Below are 27,602 nucleotides of genomic sequence, written 5' to 3' on the forward strand. Positions count from 1 at the left end.
AGGGGGAAAAAAAGGCTGGCTAGGAATAGAAGCCCTAGAGGTTTGTTTGGACATCACAGGCCCTTTGTAAATCAACATTTGAGTGAGTTAAGTGCATGTGAGTGAGTTTGAAACACAAGGGTCACATTCCCTCTAAAATACTTGGGGTGCAAAATGCACTCTGAATTTAGCCTAATCCCAAATTAGGAGGCGGGCCAGGCCTTGTCAAGTCTCCCTTGCCCTGAAGTTTGGCCCAGCAACCAGGAACCCCAGCTGGCAAGGACAGAGCTAGAGCTCCCGGCCCTGAATTCCTGTGGCTGGCTCGTGACAGCCGCCTGACGGCCTGCCCAGGAGGGGGGTCCTGCTCCCAGACTCCATAATCTATACCAACAATACCAAAGCCGCTGTGATGGGTCTTCCCCAGCAGGCAGAATGTGAGGCAAGCGATAATAAGAACAATGAAAGGGCCTGACATGGAAATTTCAGTAGGAAACAAGCAATTACATGAGAACAAACATTCCCAACGCCACTCACAATCATCAGAACACATAACAGTGATTATAAAAATGATAGCAACAAATTCAGACCCGGAGCAGTTTGTGCTTTGGAAAAGAGAGTTCTCCTGGGGCAGAGCTGTGAGAGCTGTGACCTTCCCTGGCACATGCGGACAGTGTGTGTGTGTGTGTGTGTGTGTGTACGCGTGCATGCGCGCACACGCACGCCTTTTGGAACACATGAATTTCATTTGACTTGATTTAAAGCTGGATCGCTTTCCCCTGCAGTTGAAACCACTTCTCTTGAGCAAACACATTTCCATCCACCAGGCAGGGAGGAAATTGTGAGTCAGAAAAGAGGCCAGGAGTTTCTCTGGACCTGCTGTATGTTCAGTCTGAGGATTGCTGGAAAATGTTCAGACTTGGAGAAAAGAACATTCTCCCCTTGTAGAACTGTGCTCTCCAGCCCAGGACTTGAGGTAGGGTCACAGTGAGGATGGTCTTGAATAGAAATATCTTGCTAAGATCCAAAAGGACAAGGCCACATCAGCTGTCCTTTTTCAAACAAGATTCACAGCACCATCGATCCAGTGTCTAAGGTTTTAAAGGTGGGTTCTTTCCTTTCACTGAATGGAAATCGATGCAAATCTGTGGGATCTGGCACATCTCTAAACTGTCCCTGCTTAGCCTCCATCGTGGGATGCCTTTATCACCCATCTCTGGCCTCCATATCATAAATAGTCATTACTCCTGGCATTGCAAAGATGAGGCATCCAAACATAAGGAGGCAGCTTGAGAGAATTATCAGAGTATGCTAAGGGTTTACACGTGACAACAGTTGGCAAGTCGGGGGCAGACTTCGGAAGGCGTCATGCTGACATTAATTGCAGTTTATGGCTGGTGCTTATTTTTCCCTCTAGCCAACTACAAGCTGCCTCCTTCTCCCCTCACACCCATGTGAGCCCTTGGGGCCCCCTCTAGGCCTGGCCCAGGTCAGGCCCTGATTTATCATGCTGGAAGGTTGTACCACAGCTAGAAGTCACTGAGTCACCTGCCAAGGGTAGCAGCCAAATTTAGATTCCCAGTAGCCTCAGCTGCCAGCCTTGGGAGGGAGTGCTGACCCCAGAGGAATCCAGTTAATTCTGTAGAACCCACCCTGGCTGATGTGGGCCACATTGTGAAATAGGCACGTGGGTTTTGGCACGTGTCGCCTTTATTCCTTCGGATTATAGGCTTAATCTTCTAGGCAAAGAGGTAAAACTACTCAGATCTGCTTAAACTCTCCAGAGAACTAGATAGCAAAACTGGAAACTGAGGTCCTTACCCCAGCCCCCACCCCCACTCATTCCTGGTACAAATAGTGACAGTGGATGCTGGTGTGAGTTTTCAAGACAAGCAAGAAATGAGATTATGTAGAAGGCGCTTCAACAGGGGCTCTTCTTTGTACTTCTCTTTTTTGAAAGGAAATCTAAGTTCCGGGTTTTGATTGCTTTGTCTTTAAGCCCTTACATCTAAGGAATCTCAGAGAGGCTCTGGCCAGGGACCCCACCTGGCTAGCCAATGAACAGGCTTCCTGAGCATACATGGTTGTAGGGCCCAGGACTCGGGTACTTTGGGGAAAGGGCTGACGTAAAACTGGTTCTCTTTCCCTGCAGTTGAAATTTTGCTAGGATCCAAACTGACTGGACCCACCTACCATCCTTTTTTTTTTTTTTCCATCAAGATTCACAACACCATCAATCCAGTTTTCTAGGTAAGAATTTTTCCTTGGAGCTCACGCTGCCCTTGGCAGAGCTTAGCTGAATCCCAAGGACGAGACCATGAGAATTCCAAAGCCATCACCCCCGCCCCCATCCACCACTTCTGGAGCTCAGGTGATGGGAAGGTCATCCTGATTAAAACCACGTGGTGGGGTTTCAGCTGTGGAAAATTGCTGGATCCTTTCTCCTTCCTCCCACCTCCTCTTTCTCTCCTTAAACACACACATGCAACTTTCCCTCCCTTTATTTAAGCAAACAATTCTCTCCATGATTAAATACAGCTCCTTCTTATCTAAATAGTCCACAGATGTATAAAGACACAGGAGCTTTCTGCTCCTATTTGAAGCTCTTTCTGGTACCCATCTTCTCCAAACCTACAAAAAGGCCCTCGCTGACAGAAATTCCTAACGCCTGTTCCTCAGTAAATCAGCCCTGCTCGGCAGGCTGTCCTCAATTTATCAAAGAGGTGGGATTTCCCCTCCAAATACTTCAGTTTTCCCCTCTTCATGGCCTCTTCCATAACCTGAGCTTGAAACTGCCCATATGTGAACAAACGGAACATGCAAAGTCCCAATTCTGTTGTCAAATTCTGGTATGACTTAAGTGGTCGAGGTAAATACCACCAGTTGGTCAACTTCAACGACCTCTGGTGGTCTAGGGCTGGGAACTAAGGGGATTCCCTAGAGGGCAGAGGCTTGGAGCGCTCATAGTTTGCTGAAGAAGGAAAAAAAAGAAGGGATCTGTGAGTTTCCGGAATAAGTGGAGTCGGCGGAGGAAGAATCAACCGTCAAGTCTGGGACAAAAGTGAAATCCGGAGAGTGGGTTGGGAAGGTTAGCCTGCAGCTTTGGGTTTCCAACTGGGGCTCTCCCACAGTGCGATTTTCTTTCCAACCCACAGCATGGTTCATATTGAATCCCAAGGAGTCCCAAGGGCTGTACACGGGGATCCCAAACATGGCATTATTGTGGCAGGAAGCAAAGACCCTACTGAGCCCCACAGCCCTTCTCACATGCCCCTTCCAGCCTCAACCTCAAAGTGTGCTCTGCAGACCAGAAGTCGGCCTCTCCCCACCAGGAGAAGCCCATCAGAAATGCGGGACTCTGGCCCCACCCCCTTACCCAATCAGAATCTGTATTGTCACACAGTCTCCTGGTGGCTCCTGTGTGTATTCAAGTCTGAGAAGCCCTACTTGGGAAGCCACATGTGGCCGGCTAAAGGGAAGAGGCTCATTCCTGCCCTCATGTCTCTAACTGATCTCTTCTATTAACTAATACCTCGTAAGAATAACTCAGAACTTTAGAAAGGGCTGCAGCAATATGGAGTATGGGGTGAGGATAAGGGGACACCAAAATAATAGCCTGACTGTCATCCCCAGGTCACTCACATCCTACAAAAATGTTTTACGAAGTAAGATCCAGGAGACCGCTGGCATCTGGGAAACCTAGAGCACTAGTTCAGAGTTCCGATTCTAGGGCCCCCCGGCAAACCTTTGGAATCTGACATTTCCAGGTGTGGATGTCAGAAACTGCTTGTTAGCAGGCTCTCCTGGGTGACCTATGCTTAAAAATAAATTTTTTTTTTCAATGAAATTTTGAGGTTTATCTGCCATCAAAGATGTGTTCCTTAACTTTCCCTTACACGGGGAAATAAATTGGAAACTTCCTTCTGGTTCTTTTCTCTCTGAAGGGCATGGATAAATATGTGGGGCTTGGAATGGGCTAGATTCCTGGGGAAATAATAAAATGAACCCATACCTGCATCTCTTAGATAGTTCTAGGGATCCGTGCTAAAATTTCAGAGTGATTCCATTTCTTTTTATTACTATTAGAAGATTGGTACAGGTTTCTCTTCCTCAGGAGCAAAAGTGAATTGCTAATACTTCTGGACCCCACTGTGGAGAGATCGCCTTAGGAGTAAGAGTGACCTGGGGTGCCTCAGTGGCTCAGTCAGTTAAGCATCTGACTCTTGGTTTTGGCTCAGATCATGATCTCATGGTTAGTGAGTTTGAGCCCCACTGTCAGCACAGAGCCTGCTTGGGGTTCTCTCTCTCCTTCTCTTTCTGCCACTGACCTGCTTGTGCTCTCTAAATAAATAAATAACTTTTAAAAAAGAAATAAGAGCAACCTAACCTAGTTATAACATTGTGGCCCTTCATCTCTTTCTGTCCCTGAGTAGAAGAGCACCTGTACAATTCCCTGAAGAGATGTGGATGCCATAGAGCTGAGGTTAAGGCTGCCAATCTCGGTGTTAGTAGCATGTCTAGGGCACAAGGCTCAAGCAGTCCCGACTCTTGGGTACCCCACCGTACAAGGTGACTCCAGCAGCAGAAGCCTAGATGCCTTTGTACATACTTCATCATATTTTTGCTGATTTGTTAAAAAAAAAATTCAAAACAGCAGTGGGAAATTATGGGGTGCAGTGATGGGGCTTCAGCAGGGTCACAAAGACATCCTACCCAACCTAAAAGAGATTTTCCTTTCCATTAACCACGGGGAATAAAAAGGAAAAATGCCAAAAAGAAAAATGCCAATATTGGCCTTGACCTGATTAGCATATCACTAGTTCTAGTCATGTACATTCATATGGGAAGATCTTTAGATACTAGAGCACTTTAATGGGATTTTCCTAAATCCTCCTACCATGCCTGAGAAATGGTGTCTCTATGCTTAGGTATGGTTTTGGGTGACCTGGGAGTAGTTACTCACTTCTGGGTAAAATTGCCAGTTGTCTGAAGTTGGGGAGTGCCCTGTTAATCAGGGAATGACATCAAATGAAGTTGTCACCCTAATTGCTTATGGAATTAAAAGTCACACTGAGGAATCCCTTGGGCAACAAGCATATAACTTAATATGAAACAGCTTGGGCTCAGCAAGTGCCACACTCGGGGTCCAAAGGGAACCTCGGCAGTAACTCAGACATTGTTCCCACGCGTCTAGCTCTTAGGAGCCCTGGCTTCTGGTTCCAGCAACACCATCGACCTGGGAACCCCAAACTCCTTGTGAACCCCAGCCATCTCCCCTATCAGCTTCTCCATCTATATATTAAACAGTTGGACGTGGTTTCCTTAAAGATCTTATGTGGGTCCAAGACTCCAGATCCCAGAGAGTTTTCAACTTTTAGTTGGTAATTTTAACACAGAATTGGCTGAAGGGAAAAGGCATCTGAAACCAAAAACATGGAAAAGAAGGGCAGAATTGAAAAACACAGTGTTTGTAGAACAAGTATTTAACCTTTGCTCTGCTCTGAAACACCTACGGCCGGGGGGAAACGCTTCTGGAAGTTATTCACGGGAGCAGATGGTCAATGTGGGATGGGGGTGAGCATAGCAGGCAGTGCCTCCCAGGTGTGCCTCCAGCCCACCCACGCCCAGTTATCATTTGAAAGCTGTAAAACCAAGGCCAGAAAACATTGCTAAAGAAACTCAAGCAGGTTCCACTGTATGCACAGTGGAAGAGGGTTGAGTGGTCTATCACTGGGATTGGTGAGGGGGAAAGACACAACTCACATTATCATTGATTAATTGAGTGATTTTAGTCAAGTGAATATTGATACATGGCAGGAAAAAGCATGAAAGTAAAATGAACACATACGGGAATTACTATTAACATAAGTGATAACATCAAAACATCTGGTAAAATGCAGTTAAAACAACAACACAAATGAAATGGAATGTAAAACATTTTCACAGTATTCAAAGCTTTTGTAAAAGACTTAGACTCTATGTGAGGGGACTAGGGGAAACGGGAGTTTCATCTGAGCCCTACGTATCCGCTGGTGACAGATCAGAAGGGCCACTACGTTATTCCATGGGAGTTACCCAAGGTGCGCTTCGAAGACAGCTGTGAATTTGCAACAGAGCAACGAGTTACTTGGAGTCTGATGAGAAATACACATTCTAGCTTTGGGCACGGGGGTCTGTAATGCACACATCCAAGTGAAAACTAGAACTCTGAATGGATTCTGCCTCCAGGAGACCTTGGTGCTAATGCATCGGGACCATGAGCCAAGTGTCACAGGGGATATTCTAAAGGTAAAGTGTTTGGGGGGGGAGCCCTCATCTCACTTTCCATCTTCTGAGAGAACTAGTAATCTTCAAAGACTGAGCTGAGCTCTGCCAATGACGTCACAGGATCCTACCCAGCACGATTACTTCTCACCTTTACAAATAGGACCTTTGACCTAGCAATAATTACAAATTACATACAGACCTCCTCTTCTGGAAACCGATGACCAAGCCAATAGTCTACACATTGGTTCTGTTCTACCCTTTGTTGAGAAAAACAGGGTTTGTGATAAAAATGCTGCTTTGGGCTCATAGCCTCCCTTTGCATCCTCAAATTGCTGGTGAGTTGTAGACAAAGAGAGTGTGTATCTCAAATCCACAGTCAAACTCAAAAGTCCTGGGACCGTATGGTTGGGGTAAAACGTGCAGCTGCAGTTCACATTTCCAATTTATTTTGAACTCGTCCCGAAAATGTCACTTCCCGTCTGAGGATTCGCATGTAGAGAGCTGCACAGCATGGCCGCCTAATCTTCCAGTCTTTCTGTGGTAACAGCTAACGCCCCACACAAAACCCTTGCCGAGGCCCAGCTTTGGACAGACGCCTGCTGCATGATGCTCTTTGTCAAAATGAGCAGATACATATAAGCACTGAACTCTTGAGTTAATCAACCAAAACTAAGGCCCAGAACCATGCACTCACGAAATTGTACTGAATTTCAGTTAACAATAGTAAAGTAGAATATTTCTAATTAACTAATGTATATACACATTTTTTAAAAATCATCCAAACTTACAGGCAAATCACTTAAGATCCCCAACACTTTATGATTAAAGGTCAGAGAGAACCAAAAAACAAAAGTGTTAAAATAATAGGATCACTAATGGTGAGAGGTTAATTATATCAGGATCACCCTCAGGTAGGTAATGAAGTTGGCATGCTTATTTTCAGACAGGAGCCTTCAGAAGTTAACAGAATCTTCCACTGTTTCTGCGTCAATCCAGGGCCATGGGGTGACACATCCCAGCCCCCCTGCAGCTTCTGGATTGGGTATAAACATTCGCCCAGAAGGACAACCACTAGCTCACCACCTTCAGGTGTTACAGAGAATTAAGAATCAGGCTTGAGGAACAAATTCACATTAATTGCTTAGAATGACTTTTTATATACTCACCAGGAGGAGTAAAGTTGCTTCTGTGAATGAGCTTATGTACATCACTTATTAAACACAAGGGGTTTAAGAAACATCTTCGGGCAGTCAGGGAAACCTGAAGAGATGTGTGGTGTCTTTGAAACTCTCTCCTTGGATGGGGACATTTTTGACCTAACTCTCCCTTGCAGAAATTTTTTAAAAAATTGTTATAAGTGTAAGGAGGACAGGCAGTCTGGCTGTTCTGAATTTCTTTGATCTATAGACAGTCAAGTTTAAAGGAATCCACTTCTTCACAGGAAAGAAAAGCACGGGAAGCACTGTGGGTTCTGACAGGCACTGGGTTGGGTCCGGGGCAACCCAGAACCCCTCAGGAAAGAGGACCTTGTGGTTTGCTTTCAGGCAAATCCACCTCCCAACCCAAATGCCCCATGAGAGAGCTGCTCTGCTAGAAAGTAGCCTCAAATGCATCAAAAGACCCTCACTCAGCCCAGCACCCCTTTCAAATGTTAATGTTGACTTCTTTTATAAAACATTGAAAAGTAAATAGGGTTTTTGTCGTTGTCCTCTAAAAAACAAAAAACAAACAAACAAACAAGAAAAAACAGACACAAAAGTGAAATGAGCAAGCAGATGAAATTGAACACTAAACTCTTCACCCAATTACAGTTCACACTGACTGGCAATTTGCTGGGCTGTTCCTGATTTTTTTTTTTTCTTTGTTTTCTCGTTATGTTTTTCGAAAACCACTAACCATTGCCTTCTCAGGCTGAAAATCATGGTCTCTCTCATGCCGTGGGTTTGGTGTTTCCTCTTCCTCACACAAAGGCAGGCACGTGCCGCCCTCCGCATGTCTGGAGGCTAGATCATGCACTGAGGCTGATGTTCACTGCCACTTACATGGCATCTGAGACTAGCTGATTCAGATCAAAAGCCAATCACGTGGAGAGGCAGGGCAGACACGGCCTCCCTGTGTTTTCACTATTACATGCTGTCCTGGTGCTTTTCTTCCCTGCTCTTAACTTTCTGGATTTGATCTTCAGTTGTAAATGTGGTGTGTGTTTGTTTCTGAGTAAGGTAGACAGAGACAGAAGTTTCTGGAACTGAAAGTGACACATCAAAGGCATAGATGAGCTGATAGATCCACAAGCCATTTGTGACGACACGAAGTTGCAGAACTTAGTTTTTCTGCTGCTTTCTCTCACTTTTTGCCCAGTCTCTTTGCTTTTTGGTTTTGGGTTTTCTTGGTTGGCTGCTTGGTTGGTTTCTTTGTTACTGGCAAAATTTTCTTTTTTTAGTAACTGTGCCTGGTTGAAATGGTTTACACCTACTTTTCCTCAGTGATGTGCTGTTCCGCACGGTAGATCCTAAAAGACTTCCTAATCTAAATGGTTTTCCTTACCTGCGCATGCGGCTTTAAATACTGGCGGTATTGGGGTCTGGAGCGTGGCTATGGAGGGGATGGAGTGGGGAAGCTGCCAGAGCAAAGCCAGCTGGATTACAATGTCCTCTACCAACCAGAGGAGAAGTGAGCACAGACCTCCAGGCTCCAGGGTTGTATGCTCAGCCCCGCCCCTCACCCCAAGCCATGGCTCCCTCCCCTACCCACCCAGGGAGAATCACTTAAAGACCGACTGAAAAGTGGGGCATTCGTGATTTTTCATTTTCTTCATGAAGTTTTTGAATTCCTTGTTTTTCTTGTCCCACTTGTGGATTGCCGTCAGCAAGTACTGGCTCTTCACCTTCCGGCCCATGATGAGAAAATGGTGGCTCAGGTTGTCCAGCTGGTGACAGGGGCAGTCAGCCCCATTCTTCAGGTATAGAACAAGCTTCTTCAGTTCCTTCTTCTTGATGGGGCCCAGCTTCAGAGGCTTCTTCTTCTTGGGGACAATCTTTTTGTCGCCATTTTCTTTTTTCACTTCTTTTATTTTCATCCGCAGAGCTACAGACGGTGCAGGCAAGGTGGGGGAAGAGGAGGGAAGGAGGGAGAAAAAGCATTTTAGAACACAGCTTTCCATCTGAAACAATAACCCAAGCTATGGCTCAAGGGGGAGATGAAATGCAACACAACCGGCAAGTCAAAGAAAGAGGTGGTTTGAAGATAAGCACCAAGATCTCAGTTAATCTTCATGTTCTGCCCCCTAGTTTTGTGGTGTCTAACGGTAACTTAATAGGTGCCCTGGGACACCATGAGATTCTCAAATAAATTTTCAGAGCCAAACCATGTTTCTCTTTTTTAAAATTCAATGAATCCAAATATCCTACAATGCTTTAAGAGAAGAAGGGGATCATATAATTGAATCTAACCCATATAATCTAATGCTATAGACCTCAGGACTCAAAAAAATTTTACCCCAACTTTTTTTTTTAAAGAGAAAGGCATTGGTTTAATTCTTTAACATCCAAGGGACCTAAAATTCCTTGAAAGTTGGGTCCTGTAAACAAGACTGACAAAATCTATGTGTGCACACGTGGCAATGGAGAAATTAAACAGCACATCAAATGGTCATGCTTGAGTGCATCGAAAATCAGTGTCCAACTTCTGCATCGGAGAAATCACAGTCCCTACCACTGTGCCTCTGGGGAGTTTTGACAGCAGGTACTGCTAATGTTCTGTCAACCACAAGGCAACCACTAACGGGTGCCACTAATGTTTTCTTCCACTGGGTAGACCCACACACATTCAAACTCTGCTTTGAGCTCTTGACAGATTAGAGCAAGTCCTGGTGAAGTCTTGACAGATAGATCCGAGAGATGATCTCCTTGAGTCTAATACAGGACATGGGCTTCCATTCCTCAGCATAGCTATCTGCAGGAAGGGAAAGAGCCCATCCACTGAGTCTGGCTTATCTTTTTTTTTTTTTTTTTTTTTTGTCTCTGCAGACCCTCAGTTAACATGATTTTAATGTAAATGTATGGACAGGAAAATTAGTGATGGCTACACAAGGTCTCTTGGTGAAGATAATTAAATACACGTGGAGGCATTCTGTAACGATGTAAATGCACTAAAAATATGGCGTCACTGTGACACTCAACTCCCCCCTCAGGCTGGCCAGCCCAAGTATTTCTAAAGGAGATGAAAATCATTTTCTAGATGCTAGTCACCAGATAATTTGCACATCCCCTGCACTCTTCTAACTTCAAAATTAGCAAGACCCCTCTTTTTGGTAACTCAAAATTCCCACCCACGCTTCATGAGGAAAGGCTTGAATCTGAACAGAATAGCAATAGTTAACAATTATGAGAGCATACGGCATGCCAGGAAGTGCGCTAAGTATTTTCCATGAATTTCCTCAATTAAATCTAACAACTCCATGAGGAAGGTATAATTATTTTCCCCCATTTAATAGATGAGAAAACTGTGGTGTAGGGGGTTAAGTTAACTTGGCCAAAGTCTCTAAAGCTCAGTTTAAACCCATGTCTTAAATGTGCACTTTTAATCACCATGCAGTCCATGCAGACTCTATGGCTGCAAAATTCTTCATAATGAACCCCATATTTAGAGGACCAGCTAAATGGATCAAGAAAATGGGAGGAGCTCAGACTCACTTCCTGGTTTTATCCACATTTCAAAATGACTTCATTTACGAAATGGTAGAAGAGTTTCTCCTGGTTGAAAGAGACTGCTCTGGCAAAGGCTTTATTATTTAGTATTTAGCTGATTAGACAACATACCCTTGGCTAACCTAAGAATAAGAAGGAGAGGGGAAAATCCTAGGAACAAACCTTTAATGAATGTGTCAAAGTCAGTAAATTAAACACGCTCCCATTGCTTTCTTTTCCTTACAAAAAGAGTTCCAGATTTTGCAGCCTACTTAATCTCATATAATACCCCGGCCTGGTATCCCTTAAGAAATGCCTCACTCCCAAGGGCGGCAGAAGGTTCAGGAACTGGGCACTAAGCAGCAGAAGGCTCTTGCTGAGGATTAACCTTGACCTTTCAGGCTGGTCCAGGCTTCCCAGCACACATGGAAGTGAGTTGAGCACAGCCTCGCAATGAGTTCCTTTCTTTAAGCTCTCCCTGACCCAAACCAGCCACTGCCCAGTGCTTCTGATTATGCTTAATTCCCACCCCCACGGTGGACAGAGTGCATGGGGACCAGAAGGCAGGAGTGTGGCGAACAGAAAGCACAGAAACTACCTGTCCAGGGCTTCACCCCCGACATGCCTACACAGGCCTACACTTGGGTTAGTGTCCCTTGTTGGCTCACAAACTCCGTGCCTGGTGGTTCACTTGGGAAAAGACTTCAACTGTTCTGGCCTGTGGCTCGCTAAATGAAGAAAGTTCTCAGAGGGGTTGAAGAAGGGGCCGGCAGGAGGAGATTCGCTGCCCAGGCCTAGGGAAAGTCAAGTTTCCATCCCAGCCTCCTCTCTGCAAAACAGAGAAAACAGAACTGGGAGAAACCACGTATCAAAGAAAAGAACAGTGCAGGAGGATAACACAGTAAGAACAATTCTGCTCCCTTCACGAGACCCTCTAAATAAAGCGGCCCCACGATATTGGATGAATCCCAAGCTACTTCCCAAAACCTAAGGCTGGCAACCAAGCATTGTTGTAGAAGCAATGGATTGTGTCACCAGGAGAGATGAGTGCATGCCCCAGCTGACAATGTGGGCACCCTCTTTTCTGCAGAGAAGTGAGCCATCATTTCTTTGAGTGCCACACTCCACATAGGCTGCTCTATGCATGGCGCGTTATTTCACGCTCACAGCACTCCTGCTAAGAAGGCATCATTATTATTTATTACAATCAAGGAGAAGGACTCAGGTCAAGTAATGACAGCATGAAGCCACAGTATGTAAGTGAGATAGAATCAGAATTAAAACCCACACTTAACCCCAAAGACCACACTCTTTCCTACTATACCATGACTGGGTTTAAAATGATATTGCTTCAGTGGAAACTATTTCACTCTTTTGATTGTGTTGCTTTTAATCACAACTCAAATCAAAAATTAATGTTCCTTTGCCATGACCGTGTAAAGGAATTTAGTTTACATAGGTGGGGGGACAGCAAGGGGAGAGGGGAAATCAAATGATGGAAATGTGTTATGCATTAGACTCTTTATTTCTTGCCATTTGGCTCAGTTTCTTTTTTGAGGTGGGGAGAGTAAGGAAGGAGGAGGCACATATGGCCAGAAATTACTAACATCTTTCCATCTTTTAAGGGTTTATTTTAGGGATGCAGATTACCAACAATGTTTGGATAGGCGATTAGCCGGCCGAGGTTGATTTCTCCGTGCCTTGTGGATATACGCACAGCCCCCAACCACACCACATCCAGGGGCTTCTGGGACAGGGGTGGGTGCTGGCCCAGGAGCAGCCTGGAACCGATCACCACTTCCTCTTCCCCTACCCGGCCTGCACCACATAGACAGTGCCTGGGCCCCAGAGATTCACCCATAGACTGTGTGTTCACAGTTTGCAAGGCAAATGATGGTGTGGGCAGGGAGGAGAAGCCCCAGGAGGCAGCAGCTGGGGCACTGGACAGAGTACTGGGTCCTGGGTTCAATGTGACCACAAAATCTGGTTTCTCTGAATCTCAGTTCTCCATCTGTAAAGCATACAGTGCTGCCTGCTGGCTTGGTATCCAGAGAGCCCGTGCTGGGCAATGCTGGGGGCCCAGCAACCTCAACCCTAGCATCCCCCACCCCATACATGGTCTTCTTCATTGTGTGTCCTTCCCACCCCGGTGGGCGGGGGGGGGGGGGAATGCTACAACTACTACTACTTCCGGCCCTTGATCTCAGCTACTTGTAACACTTGGGCCCCGAACTAAAACAAAACTCACAAACAAAACAAAACACCTTAGCGTTTTTTAGCAACAACTTTACATCTTCTGAAAGTAGAATATTACTCCTACCCCTCACCTTGCTGGTCACTGCCAGCAAGAATTCAGAGACCCAGAAACGTAGAAAACCCCAGGTAAGGATGCCATTAGGGTTTGTCTGGGTCTTTCTGGTCAATGTTAAAAGAAATAACCCCTTATATTCAGGTAGACCCTTAAAAATTCATCCCACTTTTAGTCACCTGGAACCATATTTGTTGCTCCAAAATGATACTTCCTTGGTAGCCTCCCCATGAAGCTTGGCCATATTTCTGAGGCTAAAAGGAGAACAGGAAACTCTACACCGATTTCAAACCCACACCCTCTTCAAAACCATCTCTCCGTCCTGGCCCTCTAATGCTAATGGTGCCACCATTCGTCCACTTCCCTCGACAGGGTGCTGGGATGTATGGCAAGCCTTGGCTGAGAGCCAGTCATTCATACAGCCAATAACGTGGAATAGCTGCCGGACCTCAAGAAGGATTTGATACAAAAGCTGGGAAAGGGCTGAGTTAGGAATCAAATCTGTGAGTCAGCTGATTACAGTGAAGGGAAAAGAGAAAATGTGGACCCTCGGGGAGCACCATCACTGAGGAGAGAGGACGTGTTATTGTGAAAATGATCAGAGGTGCAGATGGAAAACCAGGCAGCCAAGTGTTTCAGAAGGGCCAGGGGAGGGCGTTTCAAATAGAGGAAATGCCCTCCCTCCCAAATGCTGCAGTTTAAGCATGAGTGTGAGGCGAGATAGCTCAACTTGGTGACTTGGGGTCACTGATGGCCTGTGGAAGGCCCGGATCCTGATCCGAAGGGTTGGGCATGAATTCCAGAGAGCCAAAAACCACCGGGAAGTGAAAAGAAAAGGTATGCCATACTGGCAACCATCACGCTTCTGGAATGTTTGTGAAGAGTTACCACTGGCTACTTCTAGCCAAACATATTAGATTGAACACACACAATCATTTCCATTCCATTCTGAAGTCAGTTTAAAATTAAAGTTTAAAAAAAAAGTTATAAACACATGCAAGAAAACAAGAACATATCAGCATGCAGTATAATGGAAAGCAAATGGATGGTGAAACCTGGCTTGACAGGGAGAGGAAAAGCTGAAACTTAGCAGCTTACAGATAGGGGTACCCATAAGAAACAAGCCAATCCACACTGCAGGACCCAGAAACACTCACGAACTGGGGCCACTGGGTATTTCTGACCTCAGAGGTCGTATTAAATATAAGGATTGGTTGTCTGTAGAAGGACATTCAGATCCATTATTCTTGGGCCATAAATCTGGTAACAGCCCTTCACCAACTCCAACGACAGCCAAGACCCTGATGCTAATAGGAAGGGTGACCAAGAAGATTCTGGGCTTAGGCACACCAGACACAAAGAGGGCAGGGTGGTAAGGTGCTACACTGAGTCCAAAGGGTTAAGTGAAAGTCTGCGCAATACATAGTGAGTCCTCAGGTCTTAGAACCCTGCATTTATATCCCCCAGAGAGGAGTGAAGGGCTTCTAAGTAAAGAAACTAGTAGCCCTAAAGAAAAGACCTACAGCACCCTTACCATCAAAACTCTCAGACAAGACCCAACAAAGCACAGGTCATGCATGCACACACAGAATGTCGAATATAGTGCTTCATTCTCCAAATGGCTGGCCAAGAATCAGCAAGGATTTAAGCAAAGCCTCTAAGTGTGAACAGCAGAGACCAAAACATACAAACTAAACAAGCAAAAAGAATTCAGAGATAACAGAGACCATGTAGGGGACATAAGAAACCCTTCTACAAAGATAATATTAGATAAGACATTGTATTCACAAAACCAGAATGGAAACCTTTTAGAAGAAACATTCAGAAGGGCGCCTGGGTGGCTCAGTCGGTTGGGCGTCCAACTTTGGGTCAGGTCATGATCTCATGGTTCATGAGTTTGAGCCCTGCGTCGGGCTCTGTGCTGACAGCTCAGAGCCTGGAGCCTGCTTTGGATTCTGTGTCTCCTTCTCTCTGCCCCTCCCCAACGAATGTTCTGTCTCTCTCTGTCTCCCAAAACTAAATAAACGTTAAAAATTTTTAAAGAAACATTCAGAGAACAAAAAGAGTATTTGATAATTTAAAATGTTAACAGCGCTATACAAATGCTTTAAGACACATTGAAAACAGTTTCCAGGGAAGCCAAACAAAATGACAAAGAGTTGGGAAATAGGAGACAGGAAGACGACACAGAACAAGAGAGAACAAGAAAAAGGATGGGAGGAACACCAAAAAAATCATACACAAAAATTTCCAGAAATAAACATGAGTTCTCAGATTAACAGTTACCCAGCGCAACAAACAAATCGTGACATTTAGAAACACCAACATGAAGAGAAGGTTTACAGTCCTCTAGAGAAGAAGAGATTATACATCGAATACAAAGGATCTGGCAATCAGAATGGCATTGGATTTATCAACAGCAGCACTAGAAGCCAGAGGATAACGGATCAATGCCTTTAGAAGTCCCCAACTCAACACTGAGCCAAGCTATCAATCAGTGTATGCGTGCAAAATAAAGACGTCTTCAGAGGTTCAATCGGTAGAACAGAGTTGTCTTCCATAGATCTTTTCTTAGGAAAGTACTCCATGACGTGTTTTAAAAAAGTGCAGAACAAGTCACGAGATTCAGGAAACCAAAGATCTAACATCTGATAAAAGCGATGGAAGGCTTAAAGTGATTTTTCCAGAACGATCGTGTGGCAGGCCTGAAGCCCAATCAGTCCACACTGAAACAGGAGGAAAGAGGGCTCAGGCAGATTACCTGCAGAAAAGTTCAGGGCTGAGTCCATGCTGTAAACATTAAGAACTGGGAAAATAAAATGAGACCACTGCTATCTCAAAGGAAAATAAAAAGGTACACAAGAAAGGAAATACAAATACAGAAGAGTACCTGGCTCAGCTGTGAATCATATTTATTTATTGTAATAAATTAATCATTATTAATTTAACCAAAAGTGTGATATAATTTTATCAAAAAATGGGGAGAAGTGGAGCTACAAGCTGGATAAATCTCTGTCTTTAATAATTCAAAATCAAAAACCAATGTCTAAAAATTAAAGTTCAGAAAGGATGTCTGAAAAATAAAATTAAAATTAAGAAATAACAGTAAGACACATAAGTCGTTGTCTTCAATAACAGAAAATCAGGAATAACTAAAAATGAAAATGAAAACTTATTTACTGACCCCATTTTGCTAAATATCACAAGAAGTAGCTAAATTAGTGGGAAAATACTCCCTCTGGGTTGTGAGAATTAGTGGTGGGAAAGCATCAGGCAGAGGTTTTGTTAGAGACCTTTCAACACTACGACTTTTAAATTGCATCTGTTTTGACTCAAAAAAACTTAAGCTTTAAAAAAGCTTATAGTCCAACAAAGAACTTAAATGTATAGAAACTCTAAATCAATCCCAAAAATGTGAGACCTTAAAGAAACGCAAATATTACATTTCTGGGTCTTCTATTCTCCATTCAACCGAAGCAGCTTGGCATTAGTTAGGGCTTCTCAAGGGCTTTGTTTGAATAAGAGCTCTGCTCCCTGCCTCTCCATCTAGAGCTCTCTGCTGTATTCCATAGTTCCTCCAAGCAGGGAGCAAGAAAGCAAAGGGGGTGCACGGGGTCCTGGCAGATTCTGGGGGCAGTTGAGCAATGACAAATCATCCCAGGACAGGTAAACAGATCACACACCCTGACTCCTTAGTAACTTGCTTTTTGTCCTCAGTTACTTTCTCCTGTGGAGAAGCCTGAAGATCCCAAACAGATGATTTGAGGAGCAGGGGGTAAGACTAGAAAACTCTTTACAAACTGACCTGTTACCAGCCCCTTGGATCAGGAGGGCCCACAGATGGGCAACCCATGCAGCAGCCCCATGGGCTTGGCTTACATCGCTCCTCCAAATGGAAAAGACCACTCAGACAGCAAGACCTCACTAAGCACTAATGACAGAGAAGACCTGATTTCTACTTCCTGGCCCCATTTTCACAAATCTCTCGGGTGGGCGACCCCGAGGCAGCAAGTGCTATCCCCAAATCCAACAATGCAGATGAGATTTGGTAACGGCGCTGGGTAAGGGATTGGCGCTGGCTGTGACAAAGCACAGCCTCTTTCCAACATGCAGCAGAGGGTCTGGGCATGGAGGCAAGCTGGCTCAATGAGTCCTACTAACAAAGACCCTGCAATGGAGGCTTAACAGACTTCCCTGTTCCCAGCGGGAGCCGGTGTTTGGCATCATTAATTCATTTAACAAAGAAAGAGGCTTGCACTTGGTCACAACAACTCAGACTCTGTCCCCTGGCCACAAACCACACGCTGAACACTTACATGCATTTTCTAACTGCAGGACATACACTACCAAACACAACGAATGAAAGCAGCTTTCTTTTTCTCTCATTTACAAGAAAACAACAAATGTAGAAAATGCTCCTGAGTGACTTATTTGGGGCAAATGATTTACTTGAACTTGTCCCGGTTTTTGGACCCCAAATGTCTTGGGGAGGTTGGGGGTGGAGGCGTCAGGTAGGAGAGAAGTCTGCAGCTTTACGGACCCTCCCCAGCAACCGCACAGAAACACACACGCAGCACACCAGCATCCGTGTCAGCCATCCGGAATCCCGCTGCCTAATTGCTTGATTTCATGGATTGCATTAAATCCCCACTGATTTAAGCTAATGGTGCAAATGAAAACCCCACTTTGAGAGCAAAGAGCTGCCTGGTGTGGTTTTATTTGGGAAGACGTGTGCACTGGCGGCCGTGGCGGCAGGGACAAGGGCCTCAAAGTGGGACAAAGAGGGGTTTTGGCCTTTCTCCTTCCCAGTAAGCCCCATAGCCCTCCTCCCCATCCCCAAGCAGGAGGCAGAGGAGAATAGGAGAATTGCTTAAATGCAGTCAATCATTAGGATTGATTGGATCTTGGCTCCAAGTCCAGGCAAACCTGCCAAGGCAAACAGTTTTTCCTGCCACGAGGTCACTGGGTTTCCATTCCTCTCCATTCTACCTTGCAATGTTTGCCCAAATGGCAAGTTGGAGTGTGGACTGGTTCCTTGGAAGAAAAAAGATGGGGAGTGGGTCTGCAAAGCCATGAGCTATTGCCAGCTCTGAGAGATAGTTAAAAGAAAGGTCCTCAAACTTTGGTGTCACCAGAACCACAGAGGGCTTGTTAAAAATGCAGATTGCTAGGGGCACCTGGGTGGCTCAGTCAGTTATGTGGCCAGCTTTTGGCTTCGGCTCAGGTCACGATCTTTCAGGTTCACGGGTTCGAGCCCCGAATTGGGCTCTGCGCTGATAGCACAGAGTCTGCTAGGGATCCTCTCTCTCTGCCCCTTCCCCGCCCCCCCCATGCTGTCTCTGTCTCTCTCAAAATAAATAAACGTTTAAAAAAAATGCAGATTACTGAGCCAGTTTCTGATTCAGTAGCAATAGAATGGGGCCCAAGAATCTGTATTCTTAAAAAGTTCCCAAGTGATGTTGATGCTGCTGGTCTGAAAGGATTTGAGGGTAAGGATAGGGTGGGCTCTTTGATTTGTCACCTTGGTTATACACAGCGGTGCATTCTGAGGACTCTTTCATGGACAGTGTTTACATATCCTGGAGGCCCGACACACTCTATGCCCTCCAAACTCACTGAAGTTCCGGCTGAGGTCAGCAAGTTCAACACAGACGTGTCCAAGACCCAGCTGACCTTGAGGAAACTGATGTAGCACCGTTTTCAGAATCACCAAGGTGTATGGGGCCCCGGTCTTCAAAGGTGGGTCTTGCGATATCAGGAACACAAAGGCTTCAGTACCAAGAGGCAGTACATCTCAGTGGAAAGGACTCCAGCTTCTAATTCAGACTCCATCACTAACTTTCCATATAAACTTGGGTAAATCATTTTACTTCTCTAGGTCTTCATGAGGCCACTTGGACCAATTAACCTCAATTTCCATTTCAGCACTGGCAATCTTTCTACGTCATCATACTTCCTTTCTCTGTCTTGAAAGCCAATATAGAAACACTAATCAACCAAGGAAAAGTATCTTCCATCTCACATGGTAACCACTGCCCTCACCTGCTTACATCACCTGGGGACCCCACCTAAATCGACCATAGTCCAGGCCCACAGTGCACACATTGGCACGAGAGTCCAGCCCTGGTTGTGAAGTTGTCTAAACTCAAAGATAGCCCAGGATACAGAGGAAGGAATATCGTCCATGACAGTGTAATAGCATTGTACGGTGACGGATGGTAGCTACACTTGTGGTGAGCACAGCATAACATATAGAGAAGCTGTGTCACTCTGTTGTATGCCCGAAACTAATGTAACACCGGGTGTCAACTCTACACAAATAAAAATTTAATTAAAGATGGCTCCAGAAAATCTGACATACTCCAAGCATGGTGGTTGACAGGTTTTCATGCTATCCCATCTGACAGATGGGAGAAGAGACCTAGGGTGTACCCTGACCCCAAGGCTGTCCCTGGACCCTTGGCTGGGATATCTCTGAAGAAGGTGTGAGTCTGGTCCCTCTGGCAACCGGGGCAGGCACACCTTAGCTCTTATCCCTTTATTGTTTTCTCAGCTGATCTCTCCAAAGGCAGAAGGCGTACTTGAAGCAAAATTCATGCTTTTTCTACCCATCCTTCTGGCCAAGCTACAGCCCATCTTTTCCCTGAAGCCTCCCCAGCCTGGTCCAGCTGTGACCTTCATGACCCTCCCTGTCTGAACCATGATTCACTATAGCATGATAATTACTCATGAGTGTGCCTTACCTGCCCCTCTCCCCACTATGAGCTCGTGCAGGGCATGGACCGCATTCATCTGTGTTCATTGACTAGTGTCATCGTGTCACAGAGCTCAATCTAACATTTATTGGCTATGCGAATGAATAAAGAGATGTAAACAGCAAACTCACTACCCTAAAGTTCACAGCCTCACTAGAGAAACTGGAATTATTTGCACAAACCTCTGCTTTAGCACTGGTAACAACGGCCATGGCCAACAGTTATTGAACATTTGCCCGAGCCAGGCGCTGGTCTAGGTGGTTCTGCACGCTAACTCCATGAATCCTCTAACGACCCTCTGAGGTAAATCATCTAATTATAAGCAGTTTGCTGATGGGGAGGGAGAATGGTTCAAGTAATGTACCAACGGGTCAATGGCAGAGCCAGAATTTGATCCCAGGGAGTCTAGCTCAAATATGAGCAAATGTGAATCATACCCGGGGGAGGAACTAACTCTGCCAGAAGGAGTAGGGACAAGGTCATTGTTGTCCGATGTCTCCGGCATAGGAAATGCTCAAAAAGGTCCCTGTGAACAAGCAGACCTCGCGTGAGGCCTGAGCAGGCAACCACAGCCCTCTGGGTCTATTTCTTCTCTTTAACATGCAGAGAATATTCTCCAAGTTCATCCTGAACACTGTCCCTAAGAAGTCCTAACAGAGAGATGCCTTTGAAACTCTTGAATGGTACCAGTAATTAAGATGATACTAATTTGATATAGTGAAACAGTAAGTAAGAATTTCCACTTTTAAAGGGCCTAGAATGGGGGAAACTGCAAAGTTTTCAGGATGGAAAATACCTACAATTGAGAGTTAACTGAGGAGAAATCACTATGCGCAATTGTGCACATCAATGATGCAGGGGAGAGAAACACCCCAAAGGTTAGCAGGAGCTGTCTATGGGTGCTGAGGGGATGGGTGATGTCGAACCTCTTTATATGCTTTCCACGATTTTCCAAGTTTCGTGCAATAACTATGTATTTTATGATCAGAAAAAAAACTTCTCCAAAAAAGAAGTAAGTCACATAAGGAAAATATCTGGTCAAATAACATGTTCAAAATCTACAGTTCGTGACTCTTTGGCTCATCGACAGGTGTTCAGAGGTTACTCTCTGTTCCTTCTAAGAGGCTCTGCTGCCTCAGGAGGGGAAGCAGGTCTTCACAGAAATCCCAGGGGCCACCAAATTAATTGTCTGTTAGTCCTGTGTGTGCATTTGAGCAGGATTCCCCACCCAGAAAAGATTTTAACTCCTTGCTCTCTCATGAAGTTTCCAGGGGAGGTCACCACAGAGGTGCCCTGGCCATGGGTGGGGGACCGACTGTGTAAGTGAGCTTCCAAACCAGAACACTTTTGAGACAGAAAGAAGGCAATTGGTTATTATGCCCGGACAGCAGGGATAAGCTGGGACTGTCCTGGGCAAACTAGAACATTCAGACATCCTAGCAAGAAACTAGCCCATATGTAAAGAGTGCATGCATGTTTTAAAGATGTGACTGACAGGATGCCTGGCTGGCTCAGTCAGAAGGGCATGTGACTCTAGATCTTGGGGTCGTGGGTTCAGGCCCCACATTGGGTGGAGAGATTACTTGAATAAGTAAAACTTAAAAAAAAAATAAAGGTATGACTGGCATAGAGCTGGTGGTGAGGAGTCTGGTGAACAGGAAGCGACAGAGCCCCACCTTCTCCCTCTCAGGGCTCCCAGAGATGCCAGCAGGTGCACAGGTCAGAGGATAAGGCAGACTTTATCTTACCCAGGAGCTCCCAACCTTTCTGAGGCAGCGAAAGAGACAGCCCTGCCTGGGGGAAAGCAGAGTCCAGTAGACACAGAGCCATTCAGCTGGTAGGAACCTTCGACACAGCCGTAGATCCTAGGCCATTCCCTCACTTTAGTGAGGAGACCAATGCCCAGTCAGTATTTGAGGCACAAAGCTATCTGAGGTATAATATGCAGAACAGAAGACCTGTGTCTTGGGGTGTCTTCCCTTCACTGCGGCAAGCTGCTTTTCAGCTCTGAGGTGAGGGAACGTTCTCACTCAGGACTCCCTGTCTCCCTTCTCCCTCTCAAGGGCATGCTAGGAGTGAAAGGACTCGGAGAGGGAAACACCTCTCTGACTCATCACAAACTTCTCCAAAGTACCAAGCTAAGAAAGCTCAAACGACAGGGGCTGATGCCCGAAATCCTTCATTCTGACCAACACACGGTTTGCTCTGAGGCAGAAACAGAAGCCTCATCTCAAGACCTGATCCCGTCCCTCCACTGACGGTAAGTGCACTTACTCATTTACGTTTCTGAGCCTACATATCTACCCAACTTTCTGCACTTAAATTTTCTCTGTTCCTCCCCCCCCCCACACCCATTCTAGGCTTTGTGTAAACAGGAGGGATACTCAGAGGGCCCCATTGCCCTAGCAACCTGCCCAACGGTGGCCCTTCACAGGCACCAAGGTCCAGCCTAAACCCAGGCTCCCAGTGCACACCTTCCCCATCCGTGGGATCTGAGAGCCTAAGGGGAGCACGTGGTGCCAGGGAAACAAAGGCAGTAGGGATGCCTATGCCTCCCTGCCCCCAGCTGTGCTCCCTTCTGTTTCTTCAGGACTGCCACTTACCTCGCTGTGAAAGCAGTGGTCCCCGGGGCAGCAGAAAAGGGACAAATAACCCCAGGCCCAAAGGAGAGCCACTCGAAGTCTGGTGGATAGGCAAAGACTCAGGGTACTGCAGAGACAGAACAGAGCAAGTGGATTCCTACCATTCAGGCAGCAAATGCCTTCTGGGTATTTACCAAGTTCTGGGCAGGTTTTCTTCTAATGTGCCCCAGTACTCTCCACGTAGATGCACCCCTTCCTACTGAAGACAATCAAAGTCCCAGGAGTTAGGGGCAGTGGTTCTGGCTCAGAGCCCCATGGGACAGTCCTGTGAGCACCCAGCTCCCCCAACAGCTGTGCCCAGTACAGAGAGAGGGGCAGCAGAGCCCCCCTCCATCCGCCCACCAAAAACACACTCACTTGGCCTAGTTCCTTTCCCTGGCTCTCAGTGCACCACCCAGCGAGTTAGGGGGAGGCCTCTGGGATTGCGCTCTGAGGTATTCATCACACCACCCCCACCGCACCCCCAATCATGCTCCCCCCATTAATCTCCCCCCTCCCTTGCATACAAACATAGTTAGAGCTCTTGCAGTCACTTCATAACACAAAATGTTTGAGTTCATGGCTACCATCCAAAGATTTCAGATAAGTTGGTAAGTGGGAATGCATCTTGTCAACTGCGGGGTACTATACAAGCACCAGTACCAGTTTATATCTTTTGTGGACAAATGTGTACAGAGAGACACCATATACATAACAGCCGCAGTGCCAATCCATAAAAAGTTGAGGGTTTGCTGAGAAACTATCCTTAACATGGCATGCACGCCTGAGCTGATTATGATCAGTAGCCTGAGGGGCTGTGTGCAGTGGTCAGAGGAGCCGACACACCCGATGGTATGAAGAATTGCATAAAGATGTAGTCTCAAGATCTAGGATCCCTGTGCAAAGCTGCTGACTGTTTTCTTGTGTTCAAGTCTACCCTGATCACGATTCCTCCAGCAAAAGGCAAGTATTGTGCCTAACATTCAACCAATACACTTATTAAAGTGTCTTTATTTTGCTGAGCTGTTGGAGCAACTCATTAGAGAGCTTCCAAGCGCTGTGTGGGGGCGCTTCTCAAGCACCTTCTGGGATGCTGACTGCCCTCCATGTCTGCATCTGACTTTCCCAGGTTGGGCTGCACAGCAACTGTCCTCTGACCTCAGTGTTCTAGAAGTGTACCTCATAGCTCTCGGTTTTCTTCGCTCCATTCACAAGCATGTCTGTCACGTTAGAGAGTGGGCCTTAGGACACCCCTGTCTCCAGCAGCTACACATCAGAGCCACCAGCTATTATGCCACGCTGCTCCCTGCTTCCCAGTAACCACCAGGAGCCAGGCTCTGCCGTGTGGGACACAGCACCACTTGGGTTACCATCTCATGCCTAGAATTTCCTCTGTCAAGCCAGGCACTCCAGGCTGACAATGCTTTCTTCACTGGAAACCCAGTGAAGATTCACACATCAGTACCCACTGCATGAAGCTGGCTTTGCTTCATGTAGCTGTGAGTCCATAATGCCTCTGATGACCACGCGGTACTGTCACCTACCAAAAGTTTGCCTTAGGGATCCCTGGAACTGACGGTCAAGTGCCAGGCACTGTTCTAAGGGCCTCATGGTTCATCTTCCCAGCAACCTAGTGAACTAGGTACTATTATCATCTACCTTTTCAGACAAGTGGGTTTAGGCCTATAATTTCCCAAAAGATACCAGCTAGGAAATGACCTAGAGCCACGATTCAATCCCAGGAAAGTTGACTCTAGAACTCTGTAGTGAGTTGAATAGTGTTCCCCCCAAATTCATGTCCAGCTGTAACCTTACAATGTGGTTTTGAAAGTCGTCTTTTGGGATATGATCAGTTACACCTGATTGTAACCTGGTTCCTGCCCCGCTGCCCTGTTGACTTCCAGCTCTGCTGTGTGACCTGGGGCAAGTCACTTAACCTTTCTGAGCTTCATCTTCCTCAACCTAAAAGGAAGGATAATACTATTTTCCATACATCACAGGGTCTCTGGTAGGCTCAATATAAAAATATTTTTTTTATTTTTATATGTATGTATGAGAAAGCAAACTCTTCCTATACTTTTAAACCTCTACTGTTTTGAACATTTTTATTTTATGCCAGGTGAATATATTGCCATTTCAAAACCGAATTACATAATCCAAAATAAATTATACATTTAATTTATATATAAGTAAGCATATAGGTATAAATTAATGGTTTATTTATACTTTGCTCATTCATTTGAACTTCTTCTCAATTGTAAGCACCTATCTGCCTTCAGGAGAGGCAGCGTAGTGTAAATATAATTTTCTACTGTGCTTAGGCCAAATTAACCCTAGCTGTAGAATTTTGGTTCATTCCCCTATGGTCTTTCAAGAAGCTCTCTGTAACTGTGCACAATCTCATTCTTCATCACACTCCCAAAGCCTGAAGATTCCAATGACTTGACAGATAAGAGCCGTGCTAAATTTAAATCCTTGTTTTCTATGATGTGACCTTTGACAAGGATCTCCTGCCCTGCTCTCCTTCTCTTTCTGTTGTTTAGATTTCACTATTTTTATTTCTTGAGTTCCAGGACACAGCCTCATCTTCGCTACAACAGAAAGTACTTCTCCATAATGTATTGGAATTAGAGGGGTTCCTGAAGGACTCTCAAGTTTCTCTCCCCCTCTGTGTCCGCTACAAAGTTTGTGGGTTCTCCAATTGAAATGGGAACGGAATGATCTTGAATGCCCTCTCCTGGGAACATGTCAAGTCTTCCTTACCAGACAGACCTGGTAGCTGGATAGGAAACCCAGGGAAATCATCCCTGGAAAGACAACATGCAGGCATCAGAGGGGCTCTTTGCCAACCATTCTCAAGATTTGCGGAAAGGCAGTCCAATGGAAGGAATCAGAAAGAGCAAAATCAGCAGCTGAGCTTATAAAAACCTCCCAGATCAACACCACTTCTAGATGGAGGAAAAAAATGCATTCCTCCAATTTTCTTGTATCTATTGATTAGTTCAACTAACATACCTGTTCCTTTGCCCCATCCAGCCTATCATTGTACACAGATGCCCTAGCTGGGCCAAAGCACAAGTGATAGCTGTGCTCACCATCCCCCAACCCCACCACCAGTACCTGTTTGCAACTGACTGGTTACATGAGTGCATGGAATTTTCTGGAGAAAATGAAACTCTTAAGATTCTTAGTGGGGCGCATACATAAGCAGGCACATCTAGGGGAACTGTCAGGAGCCACATCACTGAGCAAGGATATGAAGCCACTCGAGACATCCAAGAGAAGTAAGTGTGGCTCATTAGCCCCGACTCAGAAGCCGGACCTGAGGGAAGGAGGGGGTTGCGGCTCCAGGTGAGGCTGGTGTGTGGACCAGCCACACTGTGGGGAAAACATGCCATGTAAGCACATCAGAGAGCTGCTCCACGAGAGGCAGGGACACCTTAGGGGTCATGCACCCTTGCTTTAGGGCCTTTGGACATCTGGCTCTCCATGAGCTGGGACCCTCAGTATGACAGTGGAGCTGGCAATGCGCGGGGATCACCAGCTCAGCCAGCAGCAGCAGGGACAGGTGGCCCGAGTCCGTGGGGACCCACTCCAGGAGCCCTGCGTTGGCAGCACAGGGAGGAGAGTCCTGCAGAGCCTGCCCCAAAGCCTTTGGTGGGCAGGTGAGACCGCCAGTAAGCACAGGCTAGCAGGTTAGCAGTTTGGATGGAATTGTCACCATCTGTACCCAGAGGCTGCTAGGCCAGGAGACATCGGGTAAAGTCCCCAATGGTCCGTCCAGGAGGAAAGTAGAGCATGAGTGTCTCATTAGATAATCCCAGCCCTTCTTCCCTGAGGTCAGACACCCTGCCCCAGGTCCTGGTAACTTCACAACAGACTGTGTGTCCCATGTGCCCCAGAAATTTGTAGTGACCAGGCCAGTCCCCTCCAGGTCCCTTCTCTTTCAGCCCAGCAGCCTGTGTTGACCAGTTTTCTATAATGGAGTTCAAGGTAAGGCTTCCTATGAGGGGAAGTTTCTGCTCCATGGCCTGCACGTGTGTTTAAAGAACACTAACTTGGGACACAGGAGCACAAATTCTTAAGGGTGCTTGGGTGGCTCAGTCAGTTGAGCAACTGACTTCAGTTCGGGTCATGATCTCATGGTTTGTGAGTTTGAGCCCCGCATCAGGCTCTGCACTGACAGCTCAGAGCCTCGAGCTGGCTTCAGATTCTGGGTCTCCCTCTCTCCCTGCCCCTCTGACGCTCATTCTCTGTCTCCATCTGTCAATAATAAATAAATGTTAAAAAAAAAAAAATCTTAAAACATAAAGAAGTACAGATTCTTAGAGTAGAAGGGGAATGAAGAGACCATCCAGCCAGAATCTCGTCGCAGAAGCTGAGAGGAATGAAGTGTTGTGTCAGCTGTCAGCAGCTGGTCAGGTACCGGAACCGAGGCCACCAACTGCCCATGGCCAACGTTTCCAGTCCCCTCGTTGCCCAAGCAGTTGTCCCTGTCGTTTCTGTCTCTTCGTACCCACCCTCTCTCAGAAAGACCACCCCCAGCCCCTGCGGATCCAGCGCACGGGACCACGCAGCCTCCCTTCCAGCCTCCAAACGCAAGCGACCCTCCTCTTGCTATTTCAATGCCAGGACAAAATGCCAAACACCGGAAAGCTGAGCTCCATTCAGGCTGAAGAAGTGCAACCCCAGCTCACTATCAGATAAGTCATTTCCTGCAAGAAATGTGGCTGCACTGAAGGAGGAAAGCCGGGGCCAGAGGCCCCTCTGCCAGCAGCCCACGCCCTTCGGGAAGAAGCGAGGGAACTCAGCCCGGCACCCGTTCTGGCCCAGGGCCGCCGATCAGATAAAAGCAGGCTGCGGCCCCAGCACTCCATCCCTCAGTTCAGGAACTGAGCAGTCCCAGGGTCTGGCCAGGTGAGCCCTTGACCTGCCTGCCTGTGAGGAGCATTTTGAGGTGAGGCAGGGGCTAAGATAGACGGATGGGCTC

At 46.3% G+C, this 27,602-nt stretch overlaps 1 protein-coding gene across 2 annotated transcripts in view; it reads right to left on the reverse strand.

Moving 5' to 3' along the window:
• Positions 1-27,602, reverse strand: part of SFRP1 (secreted frizzled related protein 1) — a 255,675-nt gene that overhangs the window by 204,319 nt on the left and 23,754 nt on the right. The window contains exon 3 of one of the 2 annotated variants that reach the window (XM_039253400.1): positions 5,744-9,327. The exons of the other annotated variant lie outside the window; for it this stretch is intronic. Coding sequence (XP_039109331.1) covers positions 9,005-9,327 — 323 coding nt within the window. The 3' untranslated portion in view covers positions 5,744-9,004. Of the gene's footprint in view, positions 1-5,743; positions 9,328-27,602 lie in introns of those variants that run through there. 2 annotated transcript variants of the gene reach the window in all.

Source organism: Hyaena hyaena, unplaced genomic scaffold (genome assembly GCF_003009895.1).
Source record: "Hyaena hyaena isolate Hyena2069 unplaced genomic scaffold, ASM300989v1 scaffold_446, whole genome shotgun sequence".
Lineage (NCBI taxonomy): Eukaryota > Metazoa > Chordata > Mammalia > Carnivora > Hyaenidae > Hyaena > Hyaena hyaena.